Source organism: Entelurus aequoreus, linkage group LG04 (assembly GCF_033978785.1).
Source record: "Entelurus aequoreus isolate RoL-2023_Sb linkage group LG04, RoL_Eaeq_v1.1, whole genome shotgun sequence".
Classification (NCBI taxonomy): Eukaryota; Metazoa; Chordata; class Actinopteri; order Syngnathiformes; family Syngnathidae; genus Entelurus; species Entelurus aequoreus.
The window spans coordinates 19,635,332-19,659,756 of record NC_084734.1 but is presented as its reverse complement, the minus strand read 5'-3'; the positions used below and the strand labels follow the sequence as shown (position 1 = coordinate 19,659,756).

Sequence of the window (24,425 nt, the reverse complement as noted above, 5' to 3'; positions counted from 1 at the left end):
AACACCCGCTACGTGTTTGAGTTGCTGCAGCCGGCCGCTAAGACACCGCTTCCCACCTACAGCTTTCTTCTTTGCTGTCTTCGTTGTTCATTAAACAAATTGCAAAAGATTCACCAACACAGATGTCCAGAATACTGTGGAATTTTGCGATGAAAACAGACGACTTAATAGCTGGCCACAATGGTGTCCCAATATGTCCGCACAATCCGTGGCATCACGCGCAAACGTCATCATACCGAGACGTTTTCAGCAGAATATTTCGCGGGAAATTTAAAATTGCACTTTACTAATCTAACCCGGCCGTATTGGCATGTGTTGCAATGTTAAGATTTCATCATTGATGTATAAACTATCAGACTGCGTGGTCGGTAGTAGTGGGTTTCAGTAGGCCTTTAAAGATAACAGTCATGGATTTTGGATAATCACAAGGTATTCCAGATCTATAAAAGTAGATGACATATTATACGTACAACATTTGGGCAATGTTCCAAGAAAAAAAAAATGAAAGCTCAAGAAAAATCTCAAGCTTGGGTTTTGATCAACACTCCCAGAAAGGCCTTTTTTTGTTCAATTATTTAGAAAACAAGATCTTTCCTTTGAGGGCACCTCACAAAGTCAACTGGCTTTTCTCCAAAAAACAAATCGTGGAAGATTTCCATATTTTTCCATCCGTAGCGGATGTTGAACCTCGGACTTTCCGAGCTCAGCTACTTTTGTGTTTGCCATTGTGGTCCAGAACTGCAGAGGTGCTGATAAGTGGTACTATTATTTAAGGAGTATGATGCAGTGCAAGCACAGCAATTAATAAGTATATCGGTTCTTGCAGGTGTACTTAATGTGGTGGATCATACCGTCACCACATGGTATATGACAGACCCATTAAGATTTCCAATCCGGCCCGCCGTACGTTCTACATAATTATTTTTTTAGACCTTAAACATCAAAACTGTAGCTGCCATTAAGATGTGCAGTGCTGTTTTTAAATGACCGTAAGTCTTGAACAATAGAACGTAAAAGAGGAGCGATGTTCATATGTTGTTAATATTCAGTGTTTTATTGGTCATAGTTAATAATGTAAATCCCACTTTCTTTATTTTCATGTACAAACGCTGTTTCCATATGAGTTGGGAAATTGTGTTAGATGTAAATATAAACGGAATACAATGATTTGCAAATCCTTTTCCACCCATATTCAATTGAATGCACTACAAAGACAACATATTTGATGTTCAAACTCATAAACTTTTGGGTTTTTTTGCAAATAATAATTAACTTAGAATTTCATGGCTGCAACACGTGCCAAAGTAGTTGGGAAAGGGCATGTTGACCACTGTGTTACATGGCCTTTCCTTTTAACAACACTCAGTAAACGTTTGGGAACTGAGGAGACACATTTTTGAAGTTTCTCAGGTGGAATTCTTTCCCATTCTTGCTTGATGTACAGCTTAAGTTGTTCAACAGTCCGGGGGTCTCCGTTGTGGTATTTTAGGCTTCATAATGCGCCACACATTTTCAATGGGAGACAGGTCTGGACTACAGGCAGGCCAGTCTAGTACCCGCACTCTTTTACTACGAAGCCACGTTGATGTAACACGTGGCTTGGCATTGTCTTGCTGAAATAAGCAGGGGCGTCCATGGTAACGTTGCTTGGATGGCAACATATGTTGCTCCAAAACCTGTATGTACCTTTCAGCATTAATGGCGCCTTCACAGATGTGTAAGTTACCCATGTCTTGGGCACTAATACACCCCCATACCATCACAGATTAACTTTTCAACTTGCAAAAAAAAAAAAGTTTATGAGTTTGAACATCAAATAGGTTGTCTTTGTAGCATATTCAACTGAACGTGGGTTGAAAATGATTTTCAAATCATTGTATTCCGTTTATATTTACATCTAACACAATTTCCCAACTCATATGGAAACGGGGTTTGTACATTTTGGGTGTCCCATTCAGTAAAAAAATGTACAATTCCATTCCGTTTTTTTTGAGGTGGTCTGTCATAACTTTTTTAAAACTCTTATGAGACATTGTGACTTTTGGTATTAGTGTTCCTGACCCAAACACAGATTTTTACAGCTAATTGTGTACATATCATTTATACACACAGACACATTTTTTTCTCTCAGTGTGGCCCCCGAGTCAATATATTTCCCCAGCTCTGGTCAATGAGGTAAAAACTCGTACCTCTCTCTGGCCTCCACCTCTGCGGTTTCCTCCGAGCTGCTCTTCACGTCTTCCTTGCCCGCGTCGGCGTCCTCCTTCCTGGCCGTGCCGCCGGGCGAGGAGGCGCTCTTGGCGGCGTCCTGGCTGACCCGCAGGCCCGGCGCCGTGTGCTGCTGCCATGCCTGCTGACCCGCTCTGACACAGACGGGCGTGGGTGCCAGGATGCCGCGGGCCGGGCTGCTGGACTTCCGTAGTCCCCCCCTCTCCCGCGAGTGGCTTTTGAGTCGGCCCTGGCCGGGGGTCCCCCGGTGGTCGTCCTGGATGTAACCTCCCACCCCGCCGCCCCCGCCGCCGGCCGAACCTTGGGACGAGTGGCTGAACCAGCGCCAGCGGAGCCTCAGGATCTGCTTCATGTCGAATTCCTTCTTCCCCGATATAGACATTGTCCCGTGGCTTTGGAGACGAGGGTGCCCGAAAACATGGAAAGCAGACAAGACCTTGGTTTCAGTCCTCACTGACTACAGGATGCTTCTCCCCCTGCCTTATTGTCTCATGACCACCCCCACCTCCTTCCTCCGGTACACCTCTGTTGTTCTTTTAGCGGCGATGGTGCTCCTCTGCAGCTTTTGTTCCTGGCAGCTTCCCTCCAACTCTCCTCCTCTGCCTTCCTCCCTCTCACTGCCGCTGGAGTTGCTGCACATGCAGGATCCACACTCCCGCCCCTCCGCCTCCCATGTTTGCCTCTCTCTCTCTCTCTGTCTCGCCCTCGCTTGTCTACCATGTGCCACCGCATCTACCGCTGGGATGCAACGAGTCCCCAGTCCTAGCCGGTCTCCCTCGGTCACTCTGGTCTGGTAACAAAGCTGTCTGCCCTTTCTGCCGGGGAGGCGCGGTCTGGTGAGGTCACGCAAAGTATGTTAATTAGAAAACTATGCCACACTGGTATATGTAGCGACAAAATACGGTGGAACCTCAATTTGCCAAATTAATCGGTTCTTGAAAATGGTTCGTAAACCGAGAGGTTCTTACAGGGAAGCAAATTACCCCATAAAAATCTTCAACAAAAGTCCCCATTTTAGTAAAAAAACTGCACTCTTTAAAGACACTATAATGTGTATATATGTATATGTATATATATACAGGTATACATACACTACCGTTCAAAAGTTTGGGGTCACCCAAACAATTTTGTGGAATAGCCTTCATTTCTAAGAACAAGAATAGACTGTCGAGTTTCAGATGAAAGTTCTCTTTTTCTGGCCATTTTGAGCGTTTAATTGACCCCACAAATGTGATGCTCCAGAAACTCAATCTGCTCAAAGGAAGGTCAGTTTTGTAGCTTCTGTAACGAGCTAAACTGTTTTCAGATGTGTGAACATGATTGCACAAGGGTTTTCTAATCATCAATTAGCCTTCTGAGCCAATGAGCAAACACATTGTACCATTAGAACACTGGAGTGATAGTTGCTGGAAATGGGCCTCTATACACCTATGTAGATATTGCACCAAAAACCAGACATTTGCAGCTAGAATAGTCATTTACCACATTAGCAATGTATAGAGTGTATTTCTTTAAAGTTAAGACTAGTTTAAAGTTATCTTCATTGAAAAGTACAGTGCTTTTCCTTCAAAAATAAGGACATTTCAATGTGACCCCAAACTTTTGAACGGTAGTGTGTGTAAATATATATATATATATATATATATATATATATATATATATATATATATATATATATATATATATATATATATATATATATATATATATATATATATATATATATATAGATATATATATATATATATATAGATATATATATAGATATATATATATATATATATATATATATATATATATATATATACATATATATATATATATAGATATATATATATATATATATACATATGTATATATATATATATATATATATATATATATATATATATATATATATATATACATATATATATAGATATAGATATATATATATATATATATATATATATATATATATATATATATATATATATATATATATATATATATATATATATAGATATACATATATATATACATAGATATACATATATATTTATATATACATATAATGTATATATATATGTATATATATATATATATGCTATTAATAATTTAAAAAAAAAATCCCCCTTTTCCCAAAATTCACACATTTCCGGGAAGTTCCCATTGAAATGAATGGTGAAAGTTAAAACTCTACTATACAAAGCCAAAGCCATTTATCAACAACACCCGGGAACGTCGCCGGGCCTGAGATCATCTAAGATGGACTGATGCAAAGTGAAAAAGTGTTCTGTGGTCTGACAAGTCCACGTTTAAAAATTTTTTTTGAAACTGTGGACGTCGGGTCTTCCGGACCAAAGAGGAACAGAACCATCCGGCGCAAAGTTGAAAAGCCAGCATCTGTGATGGTATGGGGGTGTATTAGTGCCCAAGGCATGGGTAACTTACAAATCTGTGAAGGCGCCATTAATGCTGAAAGGTACATACAGGTTTTGGAGCAACATATGTTATCATGGACGCCCCTGCTTATTTCAGCGAGACGATGCCAAGTTACAACAGCGTGGCTTCATGGTAAAAGACTGCGGGTACTGAGGAGTGTTGCAGAGCCTCGGAGAGTATTTTAGCACCCGGCCGACCGGAAACGTGGCAACGCTGAGCCAGGAGTTGAGCATCAGTCGTCGGGGGGGTGGTAAAGGAGTGCAAGGAATATCAATTGAATGCTAAAGAAAGCGTGAAGTGGACTTGACTGCTGACGATACTTACTCTATGTTAATTATCGGGGTTGTAGTTTGCAGTGGCGTACAACTTATGAGGTGTTTCATAGCCGACGAGTAATTAGAAGCAGCTTGAAGTAGGATGCACACTGCAACCATAATAATGAGCACGCGGTTAAATGAATACCTCTCCGATGGGCCGAGTCAATGCATTAATTGTGCGGTGGTGTACACTAAGCCCGCTCTTTGAATTCACACATGACATTAATGTGTTCACCGCATTAAAACCACATGTGGTGAACCTCCCACGGACATGTGCACATCTGCTGTGACTCGCACGTCAAACACAGTCCCAGGAGGGCGTGGGCTGGGTTGACGCCTCTGTGCAGGTAACCGTGCAGAAAAAAAAACACGTTCCCCCTTCCATCAACGTCTGGGAAGGCTTTCCCCGTCCCCCGTGAGAACTGTTTTTAGAGAAAAAAAAAACGACAAACTGATGAAACCTCAAGGTCGGTGAGCGGCTTGTCAAAGCTTCAGAGCGCTCTTTTACATTTTAACAACAGAGCGGGCGATCAAAAATGCACTGGTAGGCGTTCTCTAAAGGGAGTGCAGAGGAAGCCTGACGTTCATGAAAATTCAAACAATCGGATCCAAGCGGACAAAATATACTTAATATTTGAAAGAAGCGAAGTGAATTACAAACGCCGTTTCCATATGAGTTGGGAAATTGTGTTAGATGTAAATATAAACGGAATACAATGATTTGCAAATCACTTTCAACCCATATTCAGTTGAATATGCTACAAAGACAACATATTTGATGTTCAAACTGATAAACTTTTTTTTTAATTACAAATAATCATTACCTTTAGAATTTGATGCCAGCAACACGTGACAAAGAAGTTGGGAAAGGTGGCAATAAACACTGATAAAGTTGAGGAATGCTCATCAAACACTTATTTGGAACATCCCACAGGTGAACAGGCAAATTGGGAACAGGTGGGTGCCATGATTGGGTATAAAAGTAGATTCCATGAAATGCTCAGTCATTCACAAACAAGGATGGGGCGAGGGTCACCACTTTGTCAACAAATGCGTGAGCAAATTGTCGAACAGTTTAAGAAAAACCTTTCTCAACCAGCTATTGCAAGGAATTTAGGGATTTCACCATCTACGGTCCGTAATATCATCAAAGGGTTCAGAGAATCTGGAGAAATCACTGCACGTAAGCAGCTAAGCCCGTGACCTTCGATCCCTCAGGCTGTACTGCATCAACAAGCGACATCAGTGTGTAAAGGATATCACCACATGGGCTCAGGAACACTTCAGAAACCCACTGTCAGTAACTAAAGTTGGTCGCTACATCTATAAGTGCAAGTTCAAACTCTCCTATGCAAGGCGAAAACCGTTTATCAACAACACCCAGAAACGCCGTCGGCTTCGCTGGGCCTGAGCTCATCTAAGATGGACTGATACAAAGTGGAAAAGTGTTCTGTGGTCTGATGAGTCCACCTTTCAAATTGTTTTTGGAAACTGTGGACGTTGTGTCCTCCGGACCAAAGAGGAAAAGAACCATCCGGATTGTTATAGGCGCAAAGTTGAAAAGTCAGCATCTGTGATGGTATGGGGGTGTATTAGTGTCCAAGACATGGGTAACTTACACATCTGTGAAGGCGCCATTAATGCTGAAAGGTACATACAGGTTTTGGAGCAACATATGTTGCCATCCAAGCAACGTTACCATGGACGCCCCTGCTTATTTCAGCAAGACAATGCCAAGCCACGTGTTACATCAACGTGGCTTCATAGTAAAAGAGTGCGGGTACTAGACTGGCCTGCCTGTAGTCCAGACCTGTCTCCCATTGAAAATGTGTGGCGCATTATGAAGCCTAAAATACCACAACGGAGACCCCCGGACTGTTGAACAAGTTAAGCTGTACATCAAGCAAGAATGGGAAAGACTTCCACCTGAGAAGCTTAAAAAATGTGTCTCCTCAGTTCCCAAACGTTTACTGAGTGTTGTTAAAAGGAAAGGCCATGTAACACAGTGGTGAACATGCCCTTTCCCAACTACTTTGGCACGTGTTGCAGCCATGAAATTCTAAGTTAATTATTATTTGCAAAAAAAAAATAAAGTTCATGAGTTTGAACATCAAATATCTTGTCTTTGTAGTGCATTCAATTGAATATGGGTTGAAAAGGATTTGCAAATCATTGTATTCCGTTTATATTTACATCTAACACAATTTCCCAACTCATATGGAAACGGGGTTTGTATATTGATATATAATGTAGGAACGAGAAATATTAATAACAGAAAGAAACAACCCTTTTGTGCGAATGAGTGTGAATGAGTGTAAATGAGGGAGGGAGGATGTTTGGGTTGGTGCACTAATTGTAAGTGTATCTTGTGTTTTTTATGTTGATTTAATAAAAAAATATATATTTTTTTTTATTTAATTTTTTTTATTTCTTGTGCGGCCCGGTACCAATCGATCCATGGACCGGTACCAGGCCACAGCCCAGTGGTTGGGGACCACTGCCTTAGAGGAGTGAGCTAGCAGCAAAGAAGCTACATGCTAAGTAGCAACAAGCTAAAACAGCAGAACAAGCTATCGTCGCACAGAACTATTTCTACATTTACACGCGCACACGTCTTCATGTTACTCATAAAACAGACACAGGACTTACAGACAATGTTTCCAAGGCACTTTGTGGGAAGAAACAACAAACTTGGAGCGCTGAAACACATACATTTGTCTCGTGTGTAAACGACTGAGCAACTGACCGTCGCGCAGAGACTACCGGAAACTAGAGGAGGGCGCAACTCGCCTTCAAAATAAAGGTTCCTTCTCATTACCTGATAATGTTACGTTACAGTGTAGAAACTCGTTCGGTGCACCTCCGTTCCGAACCGAACCCCCCGTACCGATACGGTGCAATACAAATACACGTACCGTTACACCCTTAATATATATATATATATATATATATATATATATATATATATATATATATATATATATATATATATATATATATATATATATATATATATATATATTTACAGCGCGTCCCCCGACCACATTTTTTTTTATTGTAATTTTGAAGAATTTATCTGAATGTGCATGAACTATTTCTGTTCAAAATAGTTTGAAATGTCACATGTTAAAATGTTTAAATATTAGCTGTCCGTTTGCCGTACTGTGCCAACTGTACTACTATATGAGTACGTGTTTTCTATTGTTTTATTGAAAATAAAACAGCAAAGTCCATTTGGCTGTCATCTGTTTTAATTATGAGACACAATTGTGTCAAAGTCATGATTTTTTTTTTTTTTTACATGCTTGAAATAAGAAATTCTTACTTTAAAAAAGTACTTTTATACTTGCGAGTGTTGATGACACAGCTTTGCAACAGTTGATATTCTAGTTTCAAGCATGTTTTACTCAATATAGGTCATCAAATCTCAGCAACAAGCTGTAATATCTTACTGAGATCATTTAGGACCAAAACCCTTAAAACAAGTAAAATACTCTAACATAAAATCTGCTTAGTGAGAAGAATGATCTTATCAGACATAAAATAAGCAAATATCACCCTTATTTGAGATATTTAATCTTATTTAGATTTCAGTTTTTGCAGTGTAGCGAAACCCATTTAAACCAGTGTGGGTGGGCACTGGGAACAGGTGGGTAAAAGTGCCTTGCCCAAGGACACGACGGCAGTGACTAAGATGGCGGGAAGCGGGGGATCGAACCTGGAACCCTTCATGTTGCTGGCCCAACCGAGACAAATACGCTCGGTGTAGTGTCGAAATACAGTGGGACCTCCATTGCTGAGTGAGCACTTATTGGTGGATTTTTAAAACACTTTACCCTATCACAATGTTTTAAAAAGCATTGTCTGCATAATTTTGTTGGGCTAAGTTAGGCATTACCAATATTTTAATGTATATTGATACTTTTCGGTGCCTTTCTGAATAAAGGGGACCACAAAAAAATTGCATTATAGGCTTTATTTTAACAAAAAAATCTTAGAGTACCTTAAACATATGTTTATTATTGCAATTTAGTCCTTAAGTTAAATAGTGAACATACTAGACAACTTGTCTTTTAGTAGTAAGTAAACAAACAAAGACTCTAAATCAGGGGTCACCGACCTTTTTGAAACCAAGAGCTACTTCTTGGGTACTGATTCATGCGAAGGGCTACCAGTTTGATACACACTTAAATAAATTGCCAGAAATAGCCAATTTGCTCAATTTACCTTTAACTCTATGTTATTATTAATAATTAAGGATATTTACACTTAATTGAACGGTTTAAAAGAGGAGAAAACACAAAAAAAAATGACAATTACATTTTTAAACATAGTTCATCTTCAATTTCGACTCTTTAAAATTCAACCGAAAAAAAGAAGAGAAAAACTAGCTAATTTGAATCTTTTTGAAAAAATTTAAAAAATGAATTTATGGAACATCATTAGTAATTTTTCCTGATTAATATTAATTTTAGAATTTTGATGACATGTTTTGAATAGGTTAAAATCCAATCTACACTTTGTTAGAAAATACTGTATAACAAATTGGACCAAGCTATATTTCTAACAAAGATCATTATTTCTTCCAGATTTTCCAGAACAAAAATTTTAAAAGAAATTCAAAAGACTTTGAAATAAGATTCAAATTTGATTCTACAGATTTTCTAGAATAATTTTTTTGAATTTTAATCATAAGTTTGAAGAAATATTTCACAAATATTCTTCGTCGAAAAAACAGAAGCTAAAATGAAGAATTAAATTAAAATGTATTTATTATTCTTTACAATAAAAAAAGGAATTTAAGGGTAAAAAAGTATGTGTGTTTAAAAATCCTAAAATAATTTTTAAGGTTGTATTTTTTCTCTAAAATTGTCTTTCTAAAAGTTATAAGATGCAAAGTAAAAAAATTAATGAATTTATTTAAACAAGTGAAGACCACGTCTTTAAAATATTTTCTTGGATTTTCAAATTCTATTTGAGTTTTGTCTCTCTTAGAATAAAAAATGTCGGGCAAAGCGAGACCAGCTTGCTAGTAAATAAATAAAATTTAAAAAATAGAGGCAGCTCACTGGTAAGTGCTGCTATTTGAGCTATTTTTAGAACAGGCCAGCGGGCTACTCATCTGGTTCTTACGGGCTACCTGGTGCCCGCGGGCACCGCGTTGGTGACCCCTGCTCTAAATAATAACAAATTGTGTCGTTAATCATTGTATTATTTTGTCAAAATTACGAAGGACAAACTGTAAAAATGTATTATTAATCCTTGTTCATTTACTGTTAATATCTGCTTACTATGTTCTATCTACACTTCTGTTAAAATGTAATAATCACTTATTTTTCTCTTGTTTGATACTTTACATTAGTTTTGGATGATACCACACGATCCGATACCAAGTAGTTACAGGATCATACGTTGGTCATATTCAAAGTCTTCATGTGTCCAGGGACGTATTTCCTGAGTTTATAAACATAATATGAACAAAAAGATTTTGTGACGATAAAAAATATCGATGTAATCATAGTAGTATCGACTAGATACGCTCTTGTACTTGGTATCATTACAGTGGATGTCAGGTGTAGATCCACCCATGGCATTAGTATCACAGTACTATACTATACCGTGTACCGTACAACCCTAGTAACTACAGTTGGTCGCTACATCTGTAAGTGCAAGTTGAAACTCTACTATGCAAAGCCAAAGCCGTTTATCAACAACACCCAGAAACGCTTCGCTGGGCCCGAGCTCATCCAAGATGGACTGATGCAAAGTGGAAAAGTGTTCTGTGGTCTAACGAGTCCACATTTCAAAACGTTTTTAGAAACTGTGGACGCCGTGTCCTCCGGAACAAAGAGGACCAGTTGGAACATTAAATATCTTTGTGGAAGACTCTCGCTTCCGGGTTCTTCGGACCACCAATCACCGACATGCCAGGCTCTTCCAGGTAGACAATAATGTTTTATTTTTCAATAAATGGTCTTTCGTGTGCTTTTCAGCAATCGTTTACATCGAACTAAGCACATAAATGGTTTCTCTCCAGTGTGTAGTCTGTCTTGCTCTCGCTCTCTCGTGCTCCACCACCAACTAAACTCTCCTCCCCGGCTGCTGCCTTTTAACAGAGCGACAGGTGATTAAACAACCAGGCCCAGGTGGGCCATCTACGCACCTGTCGCTGATCTTGCAGCCGGTCCTGGCACACCCCGCTTCGCTGCAGGTCTGCAGGCCACGCCCCCCCCCCCACCCCACAATCTTGTCTTTGCAGTCTATTCAATTGAATATAAGTTGACAATGATTTGCAAATCATTCAAATCTGTTTTTATTTACCATTTACACAACGTGCCAACTTCACTGGTTTTGGGTTTTGTAGTAGTCGTGCAAGTACCTACTTACTCAGTGACCCACTTGAGTAGTTTTTTTCCTGACTGAATACTTACTCCTACTCGGGTAACTATTTGGATGAATACGTTTTACTTGAGTCAGTAACGATGCTCTTACTTAGGTACAATTTTTGGCGACTCTACCCACCCCTAGTGTACAGTAGGAAGGGGATTCACATGGCCCCGTTCGTCTCGGTTTACCTGACACGTGAAACGTGACAAATTGGGGGGGAGTGCACTTCCCACTTTAGCCGCCGGATGGCAGTGGAGTGTCGAATGTCTTAAAAATGTGTTAGGTGGCAATTCCCACTTTTGACCTCAGCTTCAATTGCTGTTTAGAGTGGCGCTTTCCATTATTTTCAGCAGGGATTTAACCCTCAATTCCAACCCTTGATGCTGAGCGCCAAGTAGGGAGGTAACGGGTCCCATTTTTTTTATAGTCTTCGGTATGACTCGGCCGGGGTTTGAACTCACGACCTACCAATCTCAGGTCGGACACTCTAACCACTAGGCCACTGAGTAAGTTAAAGTTAACTTTAACTTAAGCTTTTCCATTATTTTCAGCAGACTGCATTTCTGTCTTGCCTCTGGTGAGGACGGTCACATTTTTTTCTCCTCCCGTCTTCTCCGTGCTTGCTCTCTTTGTCTAGTATTGTCTACACTTTTTTTGAACGCTGTCCTCCAAATCTAAACATCAGACATAAAATTGATTAGTTGGACTCTCGACTCAATTGACAAAATATTTTCGACGAGGAAAAGAGGTTCGGGGGAGCCTGGCTGCCCTGATGGAACCATTGCTGCGGGGTACGGGAGAGATTCCTGGGACACATTGAGAATCATGTGCCTCTCAGTCCTTTCCATCGAGGACGTGGAAGACATCTACCTATTTGGAACCATGATCGCGGGGCACCTGCTGATTGGGCTGGGCATTTTCTCTGGTGTATCGTCAAATTCGTAAGACGACAGCAGCCACTCAAGGAGCCCAAAGGCTGTTCGTCGCAATGGAAGAATTGGCGATTCTGGGGCGATTTCTGAACTGAATCGCAAGATGGATCACATCATGGAGAAGCTTGCTGAAAGGGAAACATTGGATATCAGGGCCAACATGGACGAATAGAACAGACAAGCCATTGTAATGTCTGCTCGCGGAAAAACAAAAATCCTAATCTACGATTTGACTCCCTCGAATGGCCTTGACGCTGCAACAACAGGAGCAGCATGGCTAGCAGATCGGCCCCGGGCGTATGGACACAACACCACTACACCCAAAGACAATGGGCATATACACAAACACACACCCCACCCCCACCCAACGCCTTCACCACTGCTTGATTCCCCTTCGGGGTGATGGACGGCTGAGTAGCGCTTTATAGCAGCAGGCCGGCCTCCAGAGTCCCAACCCCCCCCCCCCTCTCTCTGTTGTGAGTTGTTGTGATTATATGTAACTTGTTTATGTGTGCTATGGCAAATTAGGTTTTTTTCCCTTGGGCTCAGTCTGGACCCCCTCCCGAGGGTCCAGTCTTTGACTGATATTTTTTACTCTTCCCCCCCTTTCCCAATATCACCTTTTCCCCACCTTTTTTAAGGCGCGTCGTAAGTGGCTGATCCGTTGGCAGTCCTGTTCTTGTCTCCCTGTAACGTATGTCTGCTCTTAGTGGGACTATGCCAAAAATGTAATTTCAGTTCTTATGTGTCTTGTACATGTTAGAGGATGGACAATAATAATAATAAAGCATCCTCCGGAAAATGATTAAAAACTGAGGGGTTACTCTCTGTAATAATAATAATATTAATAGATTTTATTTGTAAAAAGCACTTTACATTGAGTAAACAACCTCAAAGTGCTACAGTGTATTAAAAAAAATAAAAATAAAAAGATAATAAAAATATATATAAAAGTAAAAATTAGAACAGCCAAATGGCTAAAACTAGTATGCATATATCTAAAAAAAAAAATAAAAAAAAAGGCTTTTTTGAAAAGAAGGGTTTTGAAGCCTTTTTTAAAAGCATCTACAGTCTGTGGTGCCCTTAGGTGGTCAGGGAGATCGTTCCACAGACTGGGAGCGGCGGAGCAGAAAGCCCGGTCTCCGTACATTGACAAGTATTTTATTCTAACGCTTAAAAAAAATTTTGGGGTGTCATTCGTACTCAGTGCAAGAGACAAATTTTTCATTCATTCATCCATTTTCTACCGCTTGTCCCCAGGTGCATGGTCTTTGGAGGTGGGAGTCGAACCCCAGCACCCTTTTCGCTGTGAGGCAGGAGCGCTAACCAGTGGTTGCTGTCTTAGGTGTCAAACAGCAACACCCGTGTCACACATCCAGTGAGTAATTGCCTTTTCTGCTCCTAACCTCTATTAAAATGTTTTGATGTTCGTTCAGGTGTAAAACACGCACCTATCGGCAAAGCAGTTAAAAATGACAAAACCGTCTTTTTTCCCCTCCTGAACCATAAAAAAACGTCTTTGTTGGCAGAGATGAAAGGGCGACCTTGCACTCCAAACCGCGTCGATTCGGCCGCGTAAAAAAAAAAAAGCTCCCGTCCGCCTCCGCCGCACCCCCGCCCCCTGCTGCACGCTGAGCAGAGCGTGTGGGCATCGTCAACAGGAAGGGTATTTGTGTCCACCAGCTCCGGCTTAAGCCTTCCTCGCCAAAGGTAATTTGATGCGGTAATTACACAAACATTGATCTAATCTATAAAACATAGTCTGTTCACGGTCCACAAATTGCGTCTACTTCCTTTTAAGATGCGGCGTTCTCTCCCCTCAGAAAAGACATGATGAGCATACGCAGAGTAAATGGTAAATGATAAATGGGTTATACTTGTATAGCGCTTTTCTACCTTCAAGGTACTCAAAGCGCTTTGACACTATTTCCACATTCACCCATTCACACGCACGTTCACACACTGATGGCGGGAGCTGCCATGCGAGGCCCTAGCCAGGACCCATTAGGAGCAAGGGTGAAGTGTCTTGCTAAAGGACACAACGGACGTGACGAAGTTGGTAGGGAGGTGGGGATTGAACCAGGAATCCTTAGGTTGCTGGCAAGGCCACTCCCTCCCCCCCCATCAGCCTAGGTAGAAATGAGTACTATAAAGCTGGTTGAACATCACACATGTCCCGTAAACTCCGGACTAGAAGCCGCTACTTTTTTTCCTACGCTCTGAACCCTGCGGCTTATAAAACCGTGCGGCTAATTGATGGATTTTTTTATTCGCGGACGGCCACAATGTCAATAGTTCTTAAAATAAAGAAGCATCGGGGCTTGTGCTATAGCGCAATCTTTTGGACGAGTTTGATTGTGTCCTTATGTTTAGACTAGATTAGGCCATAGCGTTACTACTCGTATGGATTCTTCATGCATAACACCAAGCAATTCATACTTACTAAACCGTCCCAGGTGTGATGTCTCTAGGAGTGTTTTCATGCATATACAGTATGTACGTCCTATCGTAGTGTCTTTAGCATTAGCTAATATGCTAACATTTGAAATTGTTTTTGGAAACTGTGGACGTTGTGTCCCTAGAGGACCAGTTGGAACATTAAATATCTTGTCTTTGCAGTCTATTCAATTGAATATAAGTTGAAAAGGATTTGCAAATCGTTGTATTCTGTTTTTGTTTACCATTTACACAACGTGCCAAATTAACTGGTTTTGGGTTGTGTAGTAGTGGCGCAAGTACCTTTAAAAAATAACTAAGAAATAAATCAGAAGTTACTCAGTAGCCCACTTGAGTAGTTTTTTTTACTAAGTACTTACTCCTACTCAGATAACTAATTAGATGAATACGTTTTACTTGAGTCTGTAACGATACTCTTACTTAGGTACAATGTTTGGCTACTCTACCCACCTCTAGTGTACAGTAGTAAGGGGATTCACATGTCCCCGTTTGTCGTGGTTTATCTGACAAGTGAAACGTGACAAATCGGGTGAGTGCGCTTCCCACTTTAGCCGCCGGATGGCAGTAGAGTGTTGAATGTCTTGAAATGTGTGTTGTGTCAACTCCCACTCTGACCACAGGTTCAATTACTATGTAGAGTGGTGCTTTCCGTTATTTCCAGCTAACTCCATTGCAAAATGATTTTTAAAAAACTGAGGTATTACTATCTGTATAGTGAAAAATATTTTATTCTAATGCAGAGGTGCCCAAATTTTTTGACGCGGGGGCCGCATTGGGTTAAATATATATGTATATATATGTATATATATGTATGTATATATATATATATATATATATATATATATATATATATATATATATATATATATATATATATATATATATATATATATATATATATATATTTACACTACCGTTCAAAAGTTTGGGGTCACATTGTACTTTTCAATGAAGATAACTTTAAACTAGTCTTAACTTTAAAGAAATACACTCTATACATTGCTAATGTGGTAAATGACTATTCTAGCTGCAAATGTCTGGTTTTTGGTGCAATGTCTACATAGGTGTATAGAGGCCCATTTCCAGCAACTATCACTCCAGTGTTCTAATGGTACAATGTGTTTGCTCATTGGCTCAGAAGGCTAATTGATGATTAGAAAACCCTTGTGCAATCATGTACGCACATCTGAAAACAGTTTGGCTCGTTACAGAAGCTACAAAACTGACCTTCCTTCGAGCAGATTGAGTTTCTGGAGCATCACATTTGTGGGGTCAATTAAACGCTCAAAATGGCCAGAAAAAGATAACTTTCATCTGAAACTCGACAGTCTATTCTTGTTCTTAGAAATTAAGGCTATTCCACAAAATTGTTTGGGTGACCCCAAACTTTTGAACGGTAGTGTATATACATATATATATATATATATATATATATATATATATATATATATATATATATATATATATATATATATATATATATATATATATATATATATATATATGTAGGTTTTTACAATAAAAAGTCACTATATATATATATATATATATATATATATATATATATATATATATATATATATATATATATATATATATATATATATTTATATATATATATATATATATATATATATATATATATATATATATATATATATATATATAAATTTGGCCAGGGGCCGGGCTGTATATTTATATATATATATATATATATATATATATATATATATATATATATATATATATATATATATATATATATATATATATATATATATATATAAAAATAAATGTTGCTCTGGAGAGGGAAGTCTGGGGGTCTTTGCTGGAGCTGCTGTCCCCGCGACCCGATTCCGGATAAGCGGTTGAAGATGGATGGATGGATGGATATATATATATATATATATATATATATATATATATATATATATATATATGGATATATATATATATATATATATATATATATATATATATATAAATATATAAATATATATATATATATATATATATATATACAGCCCGGCCCCTGGCCAAATTTGTTTAACCCAATGCGGCCCCCGCCTCAAAAAATTTGGGGACCTCTGCATTACAATAAAAAAAATCAATATACAGAGAGTAATACCTCAGTTTTTTTATCATTTTGCAATGATAAATATATATATATTTATCACGTTATTGATGGGGAAAATGCATTTTTAGACAATATGATTTGCCTGAGCGGCTGAGCGGCTAGGAGACGCCGAGAGTATCAAGCGGTAGAAAATGGATCAGAAAGAACAGATTAAAAAATACTAATAATAAAAATACAAAAAATATGTTTTTTTTTTTTTTAAGCTTGTAGTTTGGGGACCCCTTTTCTAACGCTTAAAAATTACCTTTGTAAAAGCTCCACACAAACGTATTCCCATAATCTGCACAATGCACGCTTTGTATTGCTAAGTGTTTGTGCTCGCGGTAAAAAAAAAACGTCTTTTTTTTTTTTTATATATACAGTCAAAAGGCCAGCAAAATACATTATTAATGAGAGCAGTATCTGCTCATAAAACATATTTTATGTACAGTCATGTTGTGTTACTTCGCAGCCCAAAAGGGTCCAGCATACACAATACGGTTCCCCAGTGAGTCCTGGTAATTGAAAGGGTTGAAATGTGTGTGTGTGTGTGTGTGTGTGTGTGTGTGTGTGTGTGTGTGTGTGTGTGTGTGTGTGTGTGTGTGTGTGTGTGTGTGTGTGTGTGTGTGTGTGTGTGTGTGTGTGTGTGTGTGTGTGTGTGTGTGTGTGTGTGTGTGTGTGTGTGTGTGTGTGTGTGTGGGTGTGTGTGTGGGTGTGGGTGTGTCCAAGTATGGTAGAATCCCTGCAGGGTTTGTTCTTGTTTTGCTGCACCAGTGAAGCTCACCTTCCACCTTCACCTTTTGACCACGGCTGCTTGACAACAAAGATACAACTCTTATGTACCAAGGCAATAAAAAAAAAAAAGGCCATAGTAACTTTTTTTTTTTAATAGTCGTGCACTATTTAAATGCAATGCAATTAATGGCAGGCAAACATACGAGAGGACAATATGAATCTCCCAAAATTAATTTAATAGCAGCCATTAAGGTTTTGGTCATTTGGTTTTACTGCGCGGATGAATTGCACCGCCCAGTTTTTACTACCTGCATTTGCATTTGCACCAAAATCCGTTAGTCAGCAGCTTTTCAGCACTTGTTTCTGCAAACAGCAGTGTGAACCCTGACGAAAATAAGGCAGTAACTCTGCTATGCTACTTTGTGGTTAAAGGGGTCATAGCATGATTTTTTTTGGTCTACATTTCAAACACTTCCTTGTGGTCGACATCACATGCCATGGCGGTTCTTCAGTTGATTTAGTTCAGGGGGGTCAGACTCGTTTTTACTGAGGGCCCCATTTTATTTATGGCTGCCCTCGGGAGGGCCGCTTGTAACAGGTAATATTTATAAATATAAATGTATAATAGCCTCGTTTGCATAGGCAATTGTGTTTATTATCCTTTACCAACAGATTGATGGATAACTTGCTTTGAAATTGTAATATAACTAAAACTATTCACTTACCAAACCGTCCCATGTGGGATGTCTCTAGGGGGGTTTTCATGCATATTCATACGTCCTATCGTAATGCCTTTAGCATTAGCTATTATGCTAACATGTTGACAAGTGTCTGTGTTAGTATTATTAACTTTATTTATTTTTGATAACCCAAAAAAAAAAGAAAAATATAGACGGAATTTTGTCACATGACAGATAATAATCAAGTTTACAAGATACGGGGTGCTCAAAAAAATCGATTCAAATTTAAGTCGCACATTTTATTTACTCCGCTTCTAAATCGAGTAAAACATTTTGAGAATCGATGAATTTTTTATTTATTTTTTGACCAAATATTATTTTTTGGATTAAAAACATTAAATACATATTATTGCCATCCATCCATCCATCCATCCATCCATCCATCCATCCATCCATCCATCTTCTTCCGCTTATCCGAGGTCGGGTCGCGGGGGCAGCAGCCTAAGCAGGGAAACCCAGACTTCCCTCTCCCCAGCCACTTCGTCCAGCTCTTCCCGGGGGATCCCGAGGCATTCCCAGGCCAGCCGGGAGACATAGTCTTCCCAACGTGTCCTGGGTCTTCCCCGTGGCCTCCTACCGGTCGGACGTGCCCTAAACACCCCCCTATGGAGGCATTCGGGGGGCATCCTGACCAGATGCCCGAACCACCTCATCTGGTTCCTCTCGATGTGGAGGAGCAGCAACTTTACTTTGAGCTCCCCCCAGATGGCAGAGCTTCTCACCCTATCTCTAAGGGAGAGCCCTGCCACCCGGCGGAGGAAACTCATTTCGGCTGCTTGTACCCATGATCTTGTCCTTTCGGTCATAACCCAAAGCTCATGACCATACGTGAGGATGGGAACGTAGATCGGCCAGTAAATTGAGAGCTTTGCCTTCCGGCTCAGCTCCTTCTTCACCACAACAGATCGATACAGCGTCCGCATTACTGAAGACGCCGCACCGATCCGCTTGTCGATCTCACGATCCACTCTTCCCTCACTCGTGAACAAGACACCGAGGTACTTGAACTCCTCCACTTGGGTCAGAGTCTCCTCCCCAACCCGGAGATGGCACTCCACCCTTTTCCGGGCGAGAACCATGGACTCAGACTTGGAGGTGCTGATTCTCATCCCAGTCGCTTCACACTCGGCTGCGAACCGATCCAGTGAGAGCTGAAGATCCTGGCCAGATGAAGCCATCAGGACCACATCATCTGCAAAAAGCAGAGACCTAATCCTGCAGCCACCAAACCGGATCCACTCAACGCCCTGACTGCACCTAGAAATTCTGTCAATAAAAGTTATGAACAGAATCGGTGACAAAGGGCAGCCTTGGCAGAGTCCAACCCTCACTGGAAATGTGTCCGACTTACTGCCGGCAATGCGGACCAAGCTCTGACACTGATCGTACAGGGAGCGGACCGCCACAATCAGACAGTCCGATACCCCATACTCTCTGAGCACTCCCCATAGGACTTCCCAAGGGACACCGTCGAATGCCTTCTCCAAGTCCACAAAGCACATGTAGATTGGTTGGGCAAACTCCCATCCACCCTCAAGGACCCTGCCGAGAGTGTAGAGCTGGTCCACAGTTCCACGACCAGGACGAAAACCACACTGGTCTTCCGGAATCCGAGGTTCGACTATCCGGTATAGCCTTCTCTCCAGTACACCTGAATAGAAGGGAAGGGAAGGCTCAGGAGTGTGATCCCACGATAGTTGGAACACACCCTCCGGTTCCCCTTCTTAAAGAGAGGAACCACAACCCCAGTCAGCCAATCCAGAGGTACCGCCCCCGATGTCCACGCGATGCTGCAGAGTCTTGTCAACCAAGACAGCCCCACGGCATCCAGAGCCTTAAGGAACTCCGGGCGGCTCTCATCCACCCCCGGGGCCTTGCCACTGAGGAGCTTAACTACCTCAGCAACAGAAATAGGAGAGCCCACCACAGATTCACCAGGCACTGCTTCCTCATTGGAAGACGTGTTGGTGGGATTGAGGAGGTCTTCGAAGTTTTCCCTCCACCGATCCACAACATTCGCAGTCGAGGTCAGCAGAACACCATCCTCACCATACACGGTGTTGACAGAGCACTGCTTCCACTTCCCGAGGCGGCGGGAAGGGGAAGCAGTGCCAACGCCAGTGTGGAAGAGAGTCCACTCCCCCCAGCGAGGTGACATTCCACGTCCCAAGAGCTAGCTTATGTAGCCGGGGATGGGACCGCCAAGTGCCCTGCCTTCGGCTTCCGCCCAGCACACAACACACCCGACCTCTATGGCCCCTCCCATGAGTCGTGAGCCCATTGGAGGGGGGACCCAGTTGCCTCTTCGGGCTGTGCCTGGCCGGGCCCCATGGGGACAGGCTCGGCCACCAGGCGCTCGCCATTGGGCCCCAGTGACCCGCGTAGGGCAAGGGAAATCGGAGTCTCGGTTTTTGTATTTCCATAGAAGTCTTTGAGCTGCTCTTTGTCTAATCCCTCACCTATGACCCGTTTGTCTTGGGAAACCCTACCAGGGCGCATGGAAGACCCCGGACAACATAGCTCCTAGGATCATTGGGACACGCAAACTCCTCTACCACGATAAGGTGGCAGCTCAGAGAGGAGTGTGACTGTGGATCAATTTACCTAATCAAGTGACTGCGGACCAAGGCACCTAATCAAGTGACTGCGGACCATGGTACCTAATCAAGTGACTGCGGACCAATGTACCTAATCAAGTGACTGTGGACCAATTTACCTAATCAAGTGACTCTGGACCAATTTACCTAATCAAGTCACTGCGGCGGACCGAGGTACCTAATCAAGTGACTGCGGACCAATGTACCTAATCAAGTGACTGCGGACCAAAGTACCTAATCAAGTGACTGAGGACCAAGGTACCTAATCAAGTGACTGCGGACCAATTTACCTAATAAAGTGACTGCGTACCAAGGTACCTAATCAAGTGACTGCGGACCAATTTACCTAATAAAGTGACTGCGTACCAAGGTACCTAATCAAGTGACTGCGTACCAAGGTACCTAATCAAGTGACTGCGGACCAAGGTACCTAATCAAGTGACTGCGGACCAATGTACTTAATCAAGTGACTGCGGACCAAGGTACCTAATCAAGTGACTGCGGACCAAGGTACCTAATCAAGTGACTGCGGACCAATTTACCTAATCAAGTGACTGCGGACCAATTTACCTAATCAAGTGACTGAGGACCAGGGTACCTAATCAAGTGACTGCGGACTAATGTACTTAATCAAGTGACTGCGGACCAAGGTACCTAATCAAGTGACTGCGGACCAATTTACCTAATCAAGTGACTGCGGACCAATTTACCTAATCAAGTGACTGCGGACCAAAGTACCTAATCAAGTGACTGCGGACCAAGGTACCTAATCAAGTGACTGCGGACCAATTTACCTAATCAAGTGACTGCGGACCAAAGTACCTAATCAAGTGACTGCGGACCAAGGTACCTAATCAAGTGACTGCGGACCAATTTACCTAATCAAGTGACTGCGGACCAATTTACCTAATCAAGTGACTGAGGACCAAGGTACCTAATCAAGTGACTGTGGACCAAGGTACCTAATCAAGTGACTGTGGACCAAGGTACCTAATTAAGTGACTGCGGACCAATTTGCCTAATCAAGTGACTGCGGACCAATGTACCTAATCAAGTGACTGCGGACTAATGTACTTAATCAAGTGACTGCGGACCAAGGTACCTAATCAAGTGACTGCGGACCAATTTACCTAATCAAGTGACTGCGGACCAAAGTACCTAATCAAGTGACTGCGGACCAAGGTACCTAATCAAGTGACTGCGGACCAATTTACCTAATCAAGTGACTGCGGACCAATTTACCTAATCAAGTTACTGAGGACCAAGGTACCTAATCAAGTGACTGTGGACCAAGGTACCTAATCAAGTGACTGTGGACCAAGGTACCTAATTAAGTGACTGCGGACCAATTTGCCTAATCAAGTGACTGCGGACCAATGTACCTAATCAAGTGACTGAGGACCAAGGTACCTAATCAAGTAACTGCGGACCAAGGTACCTAATCAAGTGACTGCGGAAAAGGTACCAAATCAAGTGACTGCGGACCAATGTACCTAATCAAGTGACTGAGGACCAAGGTACCAAATCAAGTGACAGCGGACCAATGTACCTAATCAAGTGACTGCGGACCAAAGTACCTAATCAAGTGACTGAGGACCAAGGTACCTAATCAAGTGACTGCGGACCAATGTACTTAATAAAGTGACTGCGTACCAAGGTACCTAATCAAGTGACTGCGGACCAAGGTACCTAATCAAGTGACTGCGGACCAATGTACTTAATCAAGTGACTGCGGACCAAGGTACCTAATCAAGTGACTGCGGACCAAGGTACCTATTTAAACAAATCAGAGCTTTATCTCAGTATCTATGACAGCAAACGTCTGTTAGAATGAAATATGAGCTCATGTATAGAAGTCGGTGGTTACACTGGGTCACCTTTTTGATGCATGAATGCACACGGGAGTCAAGGACAACATCTGTCCGCACTCAGCATGACACATACTGTACGATGTCATATGTCACAGCGGTGTGCCACAAGCTGTTGGCGACCAACAGGACAACGTCAGACTCATGCTTGTCAGAAATGTGTTGTTGAATCGTCCATAAATACTCGTACAGTGTTACGGATGTTGCATGGGACAACAGGATAAATGACCAAAAAATGTTAAGGAAAGACTTAAATAAGCATCAAGTAATTTGTCGTCTTACCTGAAAAAGGAGTGTGAAAGTGACACCGACTTTTGGTTGTGAGTGCAGGACTCTTTTTGTCTTCTCTTTCCTTCACCGCAGCCTCCCAAAAAAGGAAAGGGGGGCATTTTCCTCTTTCAAAGGAAGCAGTTCCTTCCTCTGTTCTACATCAACAATGGCCTTCCAGGGACCACAAACACGTCCTGTTTGAGGCAGGACGCCGCTTTCATGGACATTTTGTGTGCAAAACCCAAAAGCAGTGAAGTTGGCACGTTGTGTAAATGGTAAATAAAAACAGAATACAATGATTTGCAAATCCTTTTCAACTTATATTCAATTGAATAGACTGCAAAGACAAGATATTTAATGTTTGAACTGGTCAACTTTGATGTTTTCTGCTCATTTGGAAATTGATGCCTGCAACATCTTTCAAAAAAGCTGGCACAAGTGGCAAAAAAGACTGAGAAAAGTTGAGGAATGCTCATCAAACACTTATTTGGAACATCCCACAGGTGAACAGGCAAATTGGGAACAGGTGGGTGCCATGATTGGGTATAAAAGTAGATTCCATGAAATGCTCAGTCATTCACAAACAAGGATGGGGCGAGGGTCACCACTTTGTCAACAAATTCGTGAGCAATTTGTCCAACAGTTCAAGAACAACATTTTTAAACAAGATATTGCAAGGAATTTAGGGATTTCACCATCTAGGGTCCGTAAAATTATCAACAGGTTCAGAGAATCTGGAGAAATCACTGCAAGGCCAAAAACAAACATTGAATGCCCGTGACCTTTGATCCTTCAGGCGGTACTGCATCGAAAAGCGACATCAGTGTGTAAAGGATATCACCACATGGGCTCAGGAACACTTCAGAAAACCACTATCAGTAACTACAGTTAGTCACTACATCTGCAAGTGCAAGTTAAAACTCTACAATGCAAAGCCAAAGCCATTTATCAACAACACCCAGAAACGCCACCGGCTTCGCTGGGCCTGAGCTCATCTCAGATGGACTGAGTGTTCTGTGGTCTGACGAGTCCACATTTCAAATTGTTTTTGGAAACTTTGGATGTCCGGATCAGAGAGGAAAACAACCATCCGGATTGTTATCGACGCAAAGTTGAAAAAACAGCACCTGTGATGGTATGGGGGTGTATTAGTGGCATGGGTAACTTACATATCTGTTAAGGCACCATTAATGCTGAAAGGTACATACAAGTTTTGGAACAACATATGTTGCCATCCAAGCAACGTTATCATGGGCGCCCCTGCTTATTTCAGCAAGACAATGCCAAGCCACGTGTTACAACAGAGTGGCTTCATAGTAAAAGAATGTGGGTACTAGACTGGCCTGCCTGTAG

General features: G+C 41.3%; 1 protein-coding gene and 1 long non-coding RNA gene across 4 annotated transcripts in view; one reads left to right on the top strand and one right to left on the bottom strand.

Annotated features, from left to right (window-relative positions):
* Positions 1 to 23,154, bottom strand: part of LOC133648367 (kelch-like protein 4) — a 207,459-nt gene extending 184,305 nt beyond the window's left edge. For 2 of the 3 annotated variants that reach the window (XM_062044389.1, XM_062044390.1), the window contains exon 1: positions 2,190 to 2,831. In XM_062044389.1, the coding sequence (XP_061900373.1) occupies positions 2,190 to 2,611 (422 nt within the window). In that variant the 5' untranslated portion in view covers positions 2,612 to 2,831. Of the gene's footprint in view, positions 1 to 2,189; positions 2,832 to 23,084 lie in introns of those variants that run through there. The other variant, XM_062044391.1, reaches the window with a different exon arrangement.
* The window catches only part of LOC133648368 (uncharacterized), a 326,771-nt gene that overhangs the window by 276,506 nt on the left and 25,840 nt on the right, over positions 1 to 24,425 (top strand). The window contains exon 4 of the long non-coding RNA XR_009825865.1: positions 13,550 to 13,667. This is a non-coding gene — a long non-coding RNA (uncharacterized LOC133648368). The remainder of the gene's footprint in view (positions 1 to 13,549; positions 13,668 to 24,425) is intronic.